The 16,346-nt window shown below is 36.0% G+C and overlaps 1 protein-coding gene across 1 annotated transcript in view; it reads right to left on the bottom strand.

The window, feature by feature from the left end:
* Positions 1 to 1,381: 1,381 nt before the first annotated feature.
* Positions 1,382 to 16,346, bottom strand: part of CCDC77 (coiled-coil domain containing 77) — a 42,111-nt gene continuing 27,146 nt past the window's right edge. The window contains exons 9-12 of the mRNA XM_043965149.1: positions 13,180 to 13,426; positions 4,688 to 4,813; positions 4,442 to 4,594; positions 1,382 to 3,343 (exon numbers count right to left, since the gene is read on the bottom strand). Coding sequence (XP_043821084.1) covers positions 3,197 to 3,343; positions 4,442 to 4,594; positions 4,688 to 4,813; positions 13,180 to 13,426 — 673 coding nt within the window. The 3' untranslated portion in view covers positions 1,382 to 3,196. The remainder of the gene's footprint in view (positions 3,344 to 4,441; positions 4,595 to 4,687; positions 4,814 to 13,179; positions 13,427 to 16,346) is intronic.

The following is a 16,346-nucleotide window of genomic DNA, read 5'->3' as shown; positions in this document are numbered from 1 at the left end:
ACTAGCTGTGTGACCCTGGGCAAGTCACTTAACCCCAATTGCCTCACCAAAAAAAAAAAAAAAAATTAAAATAAAATAAAATAAAATAGCCAGTAAAAATATAGCAACAGTGAGCCTCAATGTACCTCTTTAAGATTTAAACAAAAAGAAGTTAAGGTCCTGAATAGAATTTAAGGAATGTTAGACATGATAGATCTCTAGTGATTGCCAAATGGGAACAGAAAAGGCTAACTATATTTTAAAATCTATGTATGGCACCTTTATTAAAACTGGCCTTCTATTAGGGCATAAATATCTCACAAACAAATGCAGAAAAACGGACATATTAAACGCTCTTTATTGACCACAATGCAATTCCACAAAGAGCCTTTAAAGGATAAAAACTAATTAAATTAATAGATAATTTAATCCCAATGAATTTGTGGGTCAAAGAACAAAATTTAAAAATATACAATTTCATTTAAAAAATTATAATGAGACAACATACCAAAGTTTTGAGGATGCACCCAAAACAGTCCATGGGGAAAAATTTATATTGCAAAACACCATCAACAAAAGTAAAAATGAAAATTCAATGAACAATGAATTCATGTAACTAAAAAAGCACATTAAAAAATCTCAAACACCAAAGATACTACTATACTCCTATGAGATCTACAAGAGGGAAAGACAAAGCAGAAAAAGAAAATTAGAAACCAATATGATCTACAAGGACACAAATGTATTCAATAAAAATTGTCAGCACAGAAGCTACAACAGCATGTTTAAAAAAAAACAAGAACAAAAACTATCCACTATGATCATGTTAGATTTATACCAGGAATACAATTTGGTTTAATATATAGAAAACAGGGGCAGCTAGGTGGTACAGTGAATAAAAGCACCAGCCCTGGATTCAGGAGTACCTGAGTTCAAATCAGGCCTCAGACGCTTGATACTTACTAGCTGTGTGACCCTGGGCAAGTCACTTAACCCCCATTGCCGCCCCCCCCCCCAAAAAAATATATATATAAGACAAGTATAATTGATCACGGTTATCAGTAGATATTGAAAAAGCTTTTGACAAAATGCAACAAGCTTTTCTGTTAAACACAGTAAAATTCATAGTCAATTAAGAAGATGTGGCAATTATGAGATTACTTGTAACTTTGGACAGAGCAGTTCCAGTTGAACTGTAACAAAGTTTTTGCTGTAGCAAAGAACTGTAGTTCAGTTTTTGCCATAGTAAGGAACTACAAACTAAGGGGGTACCCATCAAATAGAGAATGGATGAACAAATATGGCATATAAATGTAATGGAATATTATTAAGCTGTAAACAATGATGAAAATGAAAGATTCAGATTCGGGAAAGCTTATACGAATTAATACACAGTGAAATAACACTTATCAAAGAGAATAATTTGTACAATGATCACAATAAAGATAAACAACTCTGAAAGACTTCCTAACTCTAATTAATGAAGTGATCAATTATGATTTCGGAGGACTGATAATGAAGCATGCCTTCTACCTCTTGGCAGAGAAGTTATGGACTAGAAGTAAAGCACAATAAACAAATTTTGAGATATATTCAATGAGTAGAAAGTTGAATTGTTTTTCTCAGCTATATTTATTTGTTACAAGGAAAAAGTTACTGGGTAGCAAAAGAGATGAAAAAAAGCATTAATAAAACATTTCTTAAAATACACAAAAAAAGTTTACAAGGAGAAAAAAATAGAGCAATTTTGTTAGTGCCTTACTAAATTAAATTTTTTTACAAAACAGTATTCAACAGAGGTTTACAATTTTATATGTACGCTTCTGCATGTGCATGTGCTGAAATGTTTGTGTTTGAGGATGATTGGTAATACAAAAAACATTTGTTTAGAGAAGTGGGAGAGGTAAGTGGCAATAGGAAGATAAAGCAGGTTGAGACTTCTAAGTTTAATATTCATCTTTCATTGTTATGAATTGTTTGCTGTTCAGATAAAAGAATTAGCACACTCCACATATGAACAACTCTTCAAATGTTAGGACTATGATTAAAAAAAAACAAAACACAAATATAAACTATCAATCCAGGCTGTGCCAATAGAGTACATACCACCCCAGTCGAAACCCTGACAAAGTCTGACACTTGTTCCTCTGTCGTATGATCCCACCTCCTACAATGACACCCAAGATTCGTTAGCTTCTTTAATAAATGGAAAATTGATTCCAGTATTTCTGGTTTACTAAAATTTTTTTTTAAATCACATCTGCTACTCACAGCTCAATCTCATTTTTTACCAAGACATATGGAAAACTGGGAAATCCTTTTTTTATATCCTGGATAAATTGAATAGTACTAAAGTAACAGCAATTTACTACAAAAAATGTGTCCAGGAAAATATGGAAACAGTTTGTCTATGTGGGAAAGTTCAGGGAAGCCATTTAGACCAAATAAGTAAAATGAAATAAATAAGTGAGCCAAGTGACAAAAGAGTAAGGTGGTCCCAATAAACAATTCTAGAAACTCATAATACTTAAATTTTATTTTTTAAAATTCTAACTTTAAATATACAAATCAGGGAAACATGATTGGTAGGATGAGACCAAATTATATAATGAAATAGTGCAGTATATACAACTGAAAAAACCCACAATCTATACAAAGACCCTTCTGAAATTTGCTTGAGGACTCTAAATTAATACCTCTAGTTGACATGTTGCAAAAATGAGCACTATGAGAGGACAGTGAAAGCCTGAGATCTTTTCCCAGTACTAATGGCAGGATAAAGTGCTGCCTTTTCTCCCAGCCAGTGAGGATGTGGCCTTAGTGGATGCACCCAGCTCCTGGGGAAGGACAAGCTTCTTTTATAATCCCTAAGCCACGTTAGCACTAGACCCCCTAAACCCTTTTAATCCCAAAGCTCACAATATGAATTGTGAAAACAACATGGGAAAAACTTCAAGCCACTCTTTTAGGTTACAAACTGGCTCAAGAAAAGGGCAACAAGTGCAAGGGAAATACCTGTAGAGCTTACCAGGTCCATGAATTTAAGAGCAGCCTTTGCAGTAAGATCCTTGATCCTTCACGTAGATGGAAGATGAGCTTCCAACAATGGCATAGCAGGCCTTTTGTTGAAAGTCTTTCTTTGGTAGCTGATAACCTTATTTTCAGATTTTAGGACACGGTCCTTTACCAGCCTCAAGCCTCTATCTATAAACAGATGTTAACACACCCTAAGTTCATTCTCTAAACTATATAATTTGGCCTTGAGGTCCTTCAGTTCTCCCTGCATCTTAACAGTCCGTTTGTTGCTCTTACGAACCTCATTAAGAATGGCAAGATCCTGGTCTGGTCGAATACTGAGGGTTGCCTACAGAATGAAAAAAAATAGGAAAAAATAACAGTTGTAGCATGAGCCAGGCAAAAGAAGTCCTGAGGCACAGACAAAGGCAATGTTGACCTTTTTTATAGTGGAAAGACCTTATAATTAATCTTTATATATTATTATATACAATATGTATCATAATAATCTTTAATGAATATGATTATGCTGAAGAAGAAAGGAAGCTCTAGCCCTGACCATAGAGAATATGGACATCTCATTTTCCTAGCAGAACAAAAATGGATCCTTTAAATGGAGACCAATAAGCAACTAAAATCATGAAAGACACTGTTGCTAAAGGCCCAAAGGCAGGGATCTGCCTCTTCTCTACTCCTCATAATGCCTAGCATAATGTGCTAGAAACATTAGGAATTTTGTAAATATTGATTACCGGTTAAATATGCTTTGAATTTAAGGTGGCTTTTGAGGAACCTTAAGTAAAAAGTAAAATAGTCTCTGGGAAAAACTTCTTTAGTCAAGCAATAAAAGTGATTTACGAAATGGAGACTATCCTATTAATCACTCTTCTACTATCTGGAGGGAGGAGAGAAGATATATAGAATGTCTATAGTTATTCTTGATTGGGAGGAGTTATTAAAGATAATGCAAATTATAACTGGGACAGAGATAGGGACTAGATTTATGATTTCCTTGGTATAGGAATGCCTGAATAAGTAACCTCCTTCTAACCAATGCAGGGTGGCACCTTAAGTAAAACTTCTGTTATCTGGCAGGTTCTCTATCCACCACTCTATATTGCCTCTTAATTATAAATGACAGTCATTAGATGATTTCACTCTAGCACACCCTTGTGTTTAAAGTTTTCAATCTAGCTGGACACCTTAGGGAAGGGGACCATGGGTACTCATGGTCATGCTGGGTTTTAAAATCAGCCTTTGCGGGGCAGCTAGGTGGTGCAGTGGATAGCACACTGGCCCTGGATTCAGGACCTGAGTTCAAATCCAGCCTCAGACACTTGACACTTACTAGCTGTGTGACCCTGGGCAAGTCACTTAACCCCAATTACCTCACCAAAAAAAAAAAATCAGCCTTTGCTCTCTTCACAGATCCAAAGGCAACAATCACCTTATAAAGCATTTGCTCAACTCCCCTCAGTTTCTCACGCAGGGTCTTGATGTCTCTCTGAAAACCTTCCACTTCTAAGCGACGACGATTCTGCAGGGTGTCATACCGATGCATTATCTCTTTCAAACGCTTCCCCATCTTGTTAGAACGGTCCTATGTAGAGGAAATCACCAAGTTACTTCTGGTGAACAAAGGAAGAACCCCAAAGAAAGGAAGCCACACAGAAAGAGAAGCTACTTTTTCTACCTTGAATATCTTTCGCCTCATATCATCTTCTTCTCGAATTCGGGCCAGCTCTTCCTCCAGAGCAATACACTGCTCTTGGTACATACTGGACAACTTTTGTTCTTGATACAACTTCTCCTTTAGGGACTACAGGCCAGGAAGAAAGAAGGCCATAAATGCAGAGTTGCATGTAGCATAAAAAAAAAAAAAAAGGGAAAGCAAAGGAGAATTTTTAGGAATTAAATATTGATTCATGGAATCAGATAGTATGGAACCTCAGGTAACTAAAATTTCCCACATTTAAAGGTCACATTCTGGAGGCTTTATGTATTTGATTCTGGGAAGCCATTATATAATAGATTTCAGGACTGAGCTCATGAAATATTATTTTAAAGACAAAACCTTTAAAGATCTGTATTTCAAAAATAAATGTAGATGTTCCCTCTACTGAAGTAAATTATAGGTCTTCTAGAACTCAGAAGATGGTTTCAAGAGTTTCTGTGGTCTTAAAACATTCATTACCCTAGGGCTTCAGATAATAGATGTATACAGACCATTTCAGGTTTTTTTTTTTCATTTTGATAGGATTTATCAAAGTTTGAGGACTACTGACACATGCCCAGGACTGACTTCCAAACTATAATCAGACATCAGAGTAGGATTTTTGTGGAGGTGGAACTGGAAGAGAACTTGGAGTTATTTTGTCCAACACCTGAATCTATTATTCTACATTGCTTCCTTTTAAAAGTACAAAAAATGAATAAAACTGCATGGATTGTCTGCATAAAGGGCCTCATTGTATTGTAACGTGTGTATCCATGTCTCTATGTAAATGACATATAAAAATGATAATTCTACCATAACATAATTTAACAAATCTAAAAGTACTATGTAGATTGAGAATCTTAGGGCTAAATCATACTCATCCAGTCTTCCTTCTCTCTGGGTTTTCCCATCAAGTCTAGGGCAGTTGGTGAGAAATGTGAGAATCAGAGAACTGCCCTGAGGACAAAGCATGTGACTTGGCGTCTGGAAGTTATGTCTATAGAACAGCCTGTAGTCATGTCAATCAAAGCTACCAACCAATTAGCTTGGAGCTCTGTGTGTGTGTGTGTGTGTGTGTGTGTGTGTGTGTGTGTGTGTGTGTGTGTGTACAGCCCTGCTTCCTGTTTCACAGAGGGCTTCTGGGAGAAGCTGCTGAGGATCGGCCTCTTTTTCATTCAGACATCAGCTTGACGGCAGAACTTCATATGGGCTGCTAGGAAAGGAGGGTCCCTCTTTTCGTATGGGACTTTGGCTTGGTGGGAGATAGAAAAGGCAGACAGAGAAAAAGAGAGGACAGTAGATAGACTTTTCTGGCGTAACGGGATCCCATGTGTTGTCTTTACTCTTTAATAAATCCTTAAAAATCTAAATTCTTGCTGAATTTATCAGTAAATCTTAGCCCATTTCCCACCAAAAACTGGGGGGGGGGCGGCAGGTAAGGACCCACATTAGATTTTAAACATCACAGAATACAGGTGATAGAAGTTGCTTCGCTCTATGTCCTCCTGAACCTTTTTCAGAAGAGCCCTGTTCTTTTCCAAGCCCACTACAACCTCACTTAACTCTTCTTTTCTGCTCTTCAACTAATTTACAATACAGTTCTATTCTCCACAAATCATCCCCAAAATATTATATGTTTCATATATTCCTTCTAACTTTAACAGAACCAGACTTTCTGCTGAGACTACCATATCTTTTACAAGCTTCTTCAGAAGAACTCCTCTGCTTCTTCCCTGGACTCACAGGGACAAAAGAACAGGTTAGCATATCCTTTATTCCTCACTGCTGCTGCTGATCTATTCCTCTAATACAATTCTTTGGTTTTTGTGGGACAATGAGGGTTAAGTGACTTGCCCAGGGTCACACAGTGTCAAGTATCTGAGGCCAGATTTGAATTCAGGTCCTCCTGAATCCAGGGCTGGTGCTTTATCCACTGCGCCACCTAGCTGCCCCTTGTTTGTTTTTTGCATCTACTACAATTTTTAATACATTTTCTCCTTCAAAATTTATACAATGTTTTATATCAACTTCCCATACAAGTTGCCATTATCTACTGATCTCCAGGACACTCTTCCAACTTCCTCAGACTTTTAATTATTTTTAATACAGCAATTCAGTAAACACAGGGACAGATATTACTTAGGAAAGGATTCCATATTTAAAAACACCCACTGGAAAACTGTTAAGCAGTTAGGTGAAAAATAAATTTAGACCCATTCTCACACTATACACCACAATAATATTCCAGGGGGAAAATTCATAAACTAATCAGGAACAGAGGAAATTTTTAAAAGATAAAATAGATCATTTCAAGTTTATCTTGGGTACTTGGCACATAGTAAGCCCTTACTCAAAAAGTAAGATGATTAGTTGACTTATCAAATTAAGATACTTTATCATGGAAGATAAATCAATAATAAAAGAAATACTCTTAATTGGGAGAAAAACAACTGTTTCATCAAATATCTATAAAGTACATCCAAAATTTATAGGAAACTGACAAAAAATTCATAATGCTATAGTTCATTTAGCAATAGATAAGTGGGCAAAGAATTTGAACAAGCAATTTTTGAAAGGAATGCACACTCTCACCTATACGAAAAATGCTTCAAATTCCTAATAAGAATGCAAATTAAAAACAATACCGATATCACTTCATACTCATCACATTGGCAGATAATATTCAATATTCAATGTCAGGGGGACTTTGGAAGACAGGCATACTGACCCATTATTGGTGGAGCTGTGAATTTGGTCCAACCATTCTGGAAAAGAATAGGTAACTTTGCTCACATAATTCCAAAATTATTCATAGTGATTAATGATCCCAGTACTGTGTTTATATCCCAAGGTCTCAACTGTTCCAAAATATTCAAAGCAACACTATTTGTAGTACCAAAAAGCTATAAATAAATTATATGTCCCATCAATTGGCGAATAGCTAAACAAATTGGAGTTTATAAATCTTAAGGACTACTACTGTGTCATGAGTAAAGACAAATACAAAGTATTCAAATAAATATGGAAAACTTGTATGAATTGATGCATAATTTTTAAAAGTCAGACCTAAAATTGTTTTGTAAACTCAACAAAAATCTGAATATGACGGAAGAAAAAATAAGATGAGGGGCAGCTAGGTGGCACAGTGGACAGAGCATCAGCCTTGGATTCAGGAGGACCTGAGTTCAAATCCAGCCACTTAACACTTAACACTTACTAGCTGTGTGACCCTGGGCAAGTCACTTAACCCTAATTGTCTCAAACCCCCCCCCCCACCAAAAAATAATAAGATGATATAACTAGAAATGTAAATAGTTCTAAATAGTGTCACCTTTTATTTAAGCTTTGTTTTTTAAATATAGTTACAAGTCAATGTGTCTACTAGTTTAGTTTTACTTTCTTCATTTTTGCATTTTTTCTTTCCAAACCGCATTATATATTTTTATAACTGTCATTTTTGATAGTATAATATTCCATTTACAGACCATAATTTGCTTTCAAATACTGGACATAGAAGCTGTTTTTAGTTTTTCCCTAAAACAAATTAAGTAGCTTATCTAGTCAGTCTTTAAAAAAAACAAACTATATCATTAAGACATAATTCTGGGGGCAGCTAGGTGGCGTAGTTCATAATGCACTAGCCCTGGATTTGGAAGGACTTAAGTTCAAATCTGGCCTCAGACACTTGACACTTACTAGCTGTGTGACCCTGGGCAAGTCATTTAACCCTCATTGCCCCACCAAAAAAAAAAAAAAAAGGACATAGTTCTAATAGTAGAATCACTGGATCAAACAGAGTGATCAATAACTTATTACAATGATGATGATTTTTTCCTGAGCTACGTACAAGTCCTGTGGTCTGGTAAAAATGGGCATTCCCCCCCCTCTGGCTCAAAAGAAAAAGGTAACAGAATGTGTTTCTGTCATTTAGGAGATAAACATGTACTCGGGATAAAACAATGTAAGGGCTTGAATGTAGCCTGGATGGGATATAGCCCTTAATTTTCAGGGTCTTAAATACTCATATTGATGACCCAACCTGACCATAAAACTAATTTCTTAACCTCTTCAATTTCAAGTGCCTCCTTCCTCCAACCCCATTAAAGCCCCACATTTATATGGTCACACATCTTCTTCATCATAACTGCAACTCTGTCAAAGATTTTGAACTCTGAAATTTCACTTTCCAACCACAACCTCCCATCCTTCCTTCTATCTTATTAAATTAAACCGAGGTGATTAAGTTTTATTGTCAATTTATCGCATTTTTCCCTCTTAACTTCTTGACTCTGACAGTGCACTTGTCAATTTCAAATTTCTGATCTAAATTTGTATGTTTTAGACAAACTGAGGTAAAAATTCTGGTATTTGTGTAAAAGCAATTATCAAAAGTGTTTTTAATCTTTATTGATTAGCAAAATAATTTAGCACACTTCAAAATCTTTTTACAAATGTAATTACAAATAAGAATATTGTTACATTACCTCCTCTTTCCAATATCTACTCTTTGCATATCTGTATTTCTTTTTTTATGGAAATACCATGCAACAGCAATTGAATTTTATTGTTGGTTTCCGACGATTTTTCCAAAAGTTATATGGTATTTTAATTTCTAAAATTATCTTCTAAGGGTTTTTCTACTCCCATTTCTTTATCTTGGTAACATCTTTAAATTCAATATACTATACTATCATCCAAGTTTTTGATGAAAATATTTGCATCATTATTAAGAACCATGTGAAAGAATGTTTCAAGTCACTGACAGTAAGGGAATTACAGTATATAATGAAATATTTAAAATGTTATATTATAAATATTATTAAAATGATGAAAGTGACAGTTTATGGGAAATTTAGAAAGTCTTTAATGAATAGAGTTAAAGCAAGCAGAAACAGAAGAAAAATGTATATAATTACTACTATACTGTAAAGGAAAACAACTCTGACCAATCATGATTTCAGAACACAAATGATGAATCATATTTCCTACCTCTTTACCTGGAGGTAATAAACTAGAGGTGCAGAATGAGATCTACATCTTAGGACAAAATAAGCAAAATAATTATCCAAGACAATCCCAAAAGATGAATGATAAAGCATACTATCCACCTCCAAAGAAAAAACTGATAGTGATTGAACATGGACTGAGGCATGCTATCTTTTACTTTCTTTCATTTTTTTCTTTTATTCAAGTTTTCTTATACAAAATTATTAATATGGTAACATTTTATATAATTGCACATGTATTGCTAACTGCCTTGGGGAGGCGGAAGGGAAGGAGGGATAAAATTTGGAACTCAAAACTTTAAATAAAAATGTTTATAGAAAGGGAAAAAAAAATTCTGTTCTCCACTATTCTTAGCAACTTCCTACATCCAGGCACATTGATACAGTCATATGAGAATAGTATTCCTACTCTCACTAAGGCTAATTTTTCTATCTGTGCACTTGATCCCATCTCTAGACAGCCTTCTTTTTCAGAAGGGCAAAGATGGTGAAACAATGGTAGTGATAATGCCAGAGCCACTTCAAATTTTAAGATAGGAAGGAAAGCTTAATTTTGGCAAAATTTAGAGAATTCAAAGCCTTAAAAGCTATGTTTACTGACATAAATATGTGTTTGTAATGTGTAGGTTGGAATAAGATTAGTAAAATAAGGAAGACTTGAATTTTCTTCTGAAAAAAAAAATGAAGTATGACAGAGGTTATCAAATTTAACAATGTTAACTTAAGATTATTGGAGGGGTTGTAGAATGACAGACATGCTAATACATTGCAGGTGGAGCTATAAGATGGTACTACCATTGTACTACCATGGAAAGCAATTTGACATTATGCAAATAAAATGACTAAAATGTCTCTACCCTTTTGAATCAGAGACTCATTAATGGGATTATATTAATGGTATACCCCACGGAACCTATTGAGAAAAAGAAAGTCCTCATATACACCAAAATATTTATAGCAGCACTTTTTGTGATACTAAATAACTGGAAATAAAGTAGTTGTCCATCAACTGGGGAATGACTAAACAAACTGTGGTATATAAATATGATGGAATATTACTGTGCAGTAAGAAATGATGTGCGTGATGAATACAGAGAAGCATGGAACGACCTACATGAACTGATGCAGAATGAAGCAGAGCTATGAAAAAAATATACACAATAACTATAACAATGTCCATGGAAAGAATCACATATCAAAAAACCAGACGTGAATGTAACAAAATTATAAAGATCAAGCAGGACTAGAAAGAAGCAATATGAAAAGATACTCCATACCTACTCCTTCATGGTGGTAGGAGGTTTATAAGTATTACACATTGCATAAGTTTTTGGATTTTTTTTTTAATATATCATTTAGTTGCACCGATTTTTCCCTCCTTAAAAAATACTAATTGTTACTTGGGAAGGCTCTCCAGGAGTGGGAGAAATCTAGGGATAAATCACTATGATGATGTAAGAAGACAGTGATAAAAACTTAAAAAAACAAAAACCAAAAAAAACCCAGCTGCATGGCTTTTCTGTGGTTGGGCTATGGGCAGTCCAGACACTGTATGGTTTTGGAGGCTGCCTGGGAACTGGTTTGATCTTATTTTCTGCAGTGCCTCAAGCCCAGTGCTGAGCACTAGCCTAGTCTTGTTTTAAGCTGATGATTTCAGAGGTTGAGGAATGGGTTACCTGAGGCTCAAGCTGGACACCGGCATGGACCTGTCTTTAGCACAGGTTGCCTGGTGCTAAGTACTGGTCTGGCCCTTTCTGTTCCTGTGGAACCTGAGGGCTAATGCATTCCTTCTTCCCTTTTCCCTGGCTTATCTCTCCAAAAGCTTTTGCGAGATTCTGGTAATCTTTTCATGCAATCCTACATGAAGGAGCTGATTAGCTGTTGTTCCTTCTGGTACATTTTAAGAGCTTTATTGGACTGTTTGTGAGAGATCTGGAGTCTTCTAGGTCCTAATACAGAACAATCTTCCCATAATTCTGGGTTAAGTGATCTAATGTGTCACATCACTAGTTAAGTATCAGGAGTAGGGCTTGAATTAAGGTCTTCCGGACTCTAAGGTTAATGTACTATCTATTGTGCTACGATGCTGCTTAAATAACCAACATTTACCCTAATACCACTTAAATATAGATAAAAACAGTAACAATCAATGCTTACATGGCTATGGAGAATTAAGAACAACTGGTAATAGTGTACATTGGTAAAATCTCTTTGGAAAGCAATATGGCATTATAGAATCAGTTATATAACTATTCTTACCCTTTGACTCATTGAATCTACTACTAAGGCTATAACCTAAGAAAGTTGTTGACAAGAAGGCTATTTAGAAAAATATTCCCATCAGCATTATCCATAATGATCCTAAGCTACAAACAATACACATCCAAACCATTAAAGGATGACCAAACAAATGAGTTTATGAAAGTAGTGGATTATTACAGCACTGTAAGAAATGGCAAATATGAAGAATGCAAATGAATATGGGAAGATACAAACTGCAAAATGAAAAAAGTTGAACCTAAATAACAATATACACACTGGATACAACTATGTAAGTAATAGCACAAAATCCAGAAAAATACAACTTCAGTTTCCTCATTTGTAAAATGGAGTTAAATAACAGCACCAATCTCCCAGGGCTGTTGTGAGGATCAAATGAGAGAATAACTGTAAAGAGTGCCTGGCACATGGTAAGTGTTGATATAATATATTGATAATATAATTGTCGATAATATAAGTTGATGATAATGGTGAAGATGGTGATAATTTATGTAAATGGAAACAAATAGGAAGGCTTTGTTGTTAGCTTAAACATCATGTTAAATTCACTTTTGGTAACTATGATTTTGAAAGAAGAAATTTTAGTGAGGTAAATTTAAGACAAATCAAAGTACCACTTCATACAGAGAACAAACTTAATATCATTACTGTAAGAGAGGTGCTAGCAAAAAATCTAAATGAACTTGAAAAGGTGGAATGTAACCTTTAAGGCTGATGCCAAGAAGAGGAACTATGTCCTCCCCTCAGTTTAGCAGAATTTCTAACATCTATTCATCTAGTCATTTCTTTTTTCATTCATCCATTGGGACTGCTACAACCAATTTCTATGTGTACTGTCACTGAGAGGCAGTGTGGTACAGTGGACAGAGAACTGGCCTCAAAGTCAGGAAGACTTGGGTTCCGGTCTCACCTCTGACACATACTGGCTGTGAAACTTAAACTTTCAGTGCTCTGGGCCACTCCCTAAGCAATAAAAGTTGCCGAGAAGGTGCTAACGACCTGTAGTGGTCATCGGAGGTTGCTCACCTGGGGGTTCACTGTGCCAATAGAAACAGGGTCCAGTCTCTCTCCTTGCTGGCACTCAGCCAAGATCTCCTTTTTGAATTTTTTCAATGCTCCCCAAAGCTGCACGTTTTCCACAAGAGGGGAATAACGCCACTGACTGAGTGGAAAAGCAGTTACCTGAATATACTTGTCTTGCTCCTGTTGAAGCTCTTGTACAGCCGGCAGGAGGCTGTCGACTATCTGCTGCTGACACTGCTCCTCATTATACCGTAGTGACTGCTCCTGCTGCTTGTGGTACTGGCTCAATTTCCAAAGTAAATGGTCCTTTTCAGTCACCCACTCCTTCTCCTTGTCTTGATTTTCAAATTTGAGATGCAGGAAGTCCTTGGTGCTCTCATAAAGAAACTCCTGGGTCCGTTGAAGACTGACAAAGGTATGAATGAGGAAGTGAGTTCCTTTCTCTCTGTGCTCCCATTGTACATCGGATACATAGGATGCGATTTCAAACACAACAGGAACACATAGGCTTTTGTTGTTTAAAAACAATGTCCTACCTTAGCATTTTTTTTTAGTTTACAAAGGGCTTTTATGTACATTTTTCAAGTCCCATAACAACTGGGTATTTATTCCCATTTCTTAAAGAAATTGAAGTTTGGAGAGGTTTAAATGACTGACTTGCCCAAAGCCACATGGTGGAGCTAGAATCTTGGTCCAGTGTACTTCCCACTCTACCACACTTCTATTAACAACTGTAGGATTTAAGTGCTCTGGAATATTGTATAGCAGCATCTCAATTTCCTCAACTGTGAGGCCCATAATTTAGGAACAGGAAAAATACAACAGCTCTGCCAGTACATACCAATTCATAACAAAAACAAAATGAATTTCCTGTTGCTCACATCAAGGACTATAAAGAATATTTATTATGTAACAGGTACAAATATGCCAAGATTGGATTAAAAAGTTCTCAGGAAAAAAAAAAAGAAAATCCATAAATGCATTAAAAAAAAAGTTCTCAGGAACAGTGCAAATTAAATATTATTATTGACCCCATTAAATCTGTCACTTTAAAATAAAATTTCTTATTCTTTTCTCCAGTCATCTTATGATCTGTTCAACACTAAAACTGAAAGGAGAGACAAAGGTGACATAAAGAATCAAAGGAAGATATAGAGGTATGTCAAAGGTCACTAGTAACCACTCTAGAACAGTCAGAATGACATGTTTGGTCCAAAACAGGAGACTGTTTTGCCTAAAAGTTTCTTCTGTCAGTTGATTTTAGCTATTAATAAATTAATGGTGAATGACTCCAGCTGGGAACTTACTGCTGCTCAAAAATCACTATACTCTATCTTTCCTCCAACCCACTCCCACCTGCAGCAGATGACTTAGCCCCCTATTTTCCTACCCAATCTTCTGATTAAGGCTTGGAACATGAGTTCCTTCCCTTCTCCCTGTTGCTACTCCTCAAAATTTCTCAGCATCATCACTCATACTCCCTTCCTTCCCTCAGATTAAAGAAGTATCTTAACTAATGTGAATTACTCCACCCACACCCTTTATCCAATTGCCCCCTTCCCTTTTCAGCACCTTGTCCTAGTAAACAACCCTTCTCATGGATTACTTTGATGATCATAAGTAATACTTTACACTAGTACCATCAAATAACTGGTAAATCAATAGTTATTTTGTAACTTTATATTCAGATATCAAAATTTATCCCATAAGTTGTACTAACAACTATGTTATGATCCTTTTAAGTCTCCAACACAATTCTCTTTCCATCCATTGTTCCTCTTACATGCTTACAGTTAGTGGGTTCTGTTTTGCTTTGGTCACTCTGAAATAATTCAGAAAGGTTTTCCTCTGTTCCTCAAATTCTGACGATTTTAATTGTACATTTAATTTAACTTTAATTGTTTTTTTTTTAAAGAGCAAACTTTCAATGCATATTCCCAATAAAGGAAATATTAAGTCAGAGGATATGATTATTTTGATAAATTTTATTATATATTGCCACACTGACTTCCAAAAGATTATACCAGATTCCAATCTTATCAGTAACGAATGAGTAAACCTATTTCTCCATAATCCCAATAGTACTGAATTTCATTGCTTTTGATTATTTTTCACCAATTTCATAGGTATGAGGTGATACTTCAAAAGTTATTGCAATTTGGGGGCAGCTAGGTGGCACAGTGGATAGAGCACCGGCCCTGGAGTCAGGAAGACCTGAGTTCAAATCCGGCCCCAGACACTTAACACTTACTAGCTGTGTGACCCTGGGCAAGTCACTTAACCCCAATTGCCTCACTTAAAAAAAAAAAGTTATTGCAATTTGAATCTCTTTGCTCAGGTTGACTATTTTTTTCAAGAGATAATTAAATGTCTTTCTTTCTTTTTTTTTTTTTTTGGAAAAATTATCTTTTCATATACTTTGACCATAACAGACTAGAAGTTGCAGCCTTTGTTACCTTTGAGGTTCTTTAGATATCTTAGATGTCCGAGTTTCATCAGTCACATTGATCATATTCTTCTAATCTACTTTTTTCCCCCTTATTAAGCACCTATGTTCCTGGCACTGTTCTAAACACTTCATAAATATCTCCTTTGATCCTCACAACCACCCTGGGAGAGTGGTTCTATTATCACCCCCATTTTACAGTTCAGAAAACTGAGGCAGGCTTGCCTAGTGTTACACACCCAGTGTCTGAAGTTTGATCTGCTTAGTTCTTCCTAATTCCAGCTCTAACAATCTATCCATTGTGCCAGCTTTTGTTGTTGTTCAGCTGTGTCCAACTCTTTGTGACTCTATTTGGGGTTTTCTTGGCAAAGATACTGGAGTGGTTTGCCATTTTCTTTTGCAGCTCATTTTACAGAGGAGGAAACTGAGGCAAACAGGATTAAGTGACTTGCCTGGAGGCACACAGCTAGTAAGTAGTGGAGGTCAGATCTGAACTCAAGAAGAGGCTTCCTGGTTCCAAGCCCAAGGTGCTATCCACTGCACCGCCTGGTTGCACCTCCTTCCAGCTAGCTGCCTAGAAAGAATAAGGCTATATCTATAGATCTGAGAATCATCAGCATAGCAGTGATAACTGAATCCAGGGGAGCTAATAAGATCACTAAATGAAATAGCATAAAGGGAGAAAAGAGCCTTGAGGGACAACCACTGTTCCAGGAGAAGAGGGTGATCAATAGTGTCAAAGGCTGCAGAGAAGTCAAGGCTGAGTAGATTGGGCAATTAAGAGATCATTGTAACATTGTAATAAGAGAGCAGTATCAATTAATGATGAGATCAGTAGCCAGACTGCAGAGAGTTAAGAGGAAAGGAAGCCTAAGTGCCA

Source organism: Dromiciops gliroides, chromosome 5, assembly GCF_019393635.1.
Source record: "Dromiciops gliroides isolate mDroGli1 chromosome 5, mDroGli1.pri, whole genome shotgun sequence".
Classification (NCBI taxonomy): Eukaryota; Metazoa; Chordata; class Mammalia; order Microbiotheria; family Microbiotheriidae; genus Dromiciops; species Dromiciops gliroides.
Note: the sequence above shows the minus strand (reverse complement) of the source record. Positions and strands in the feature narration are given on the sequence as shown.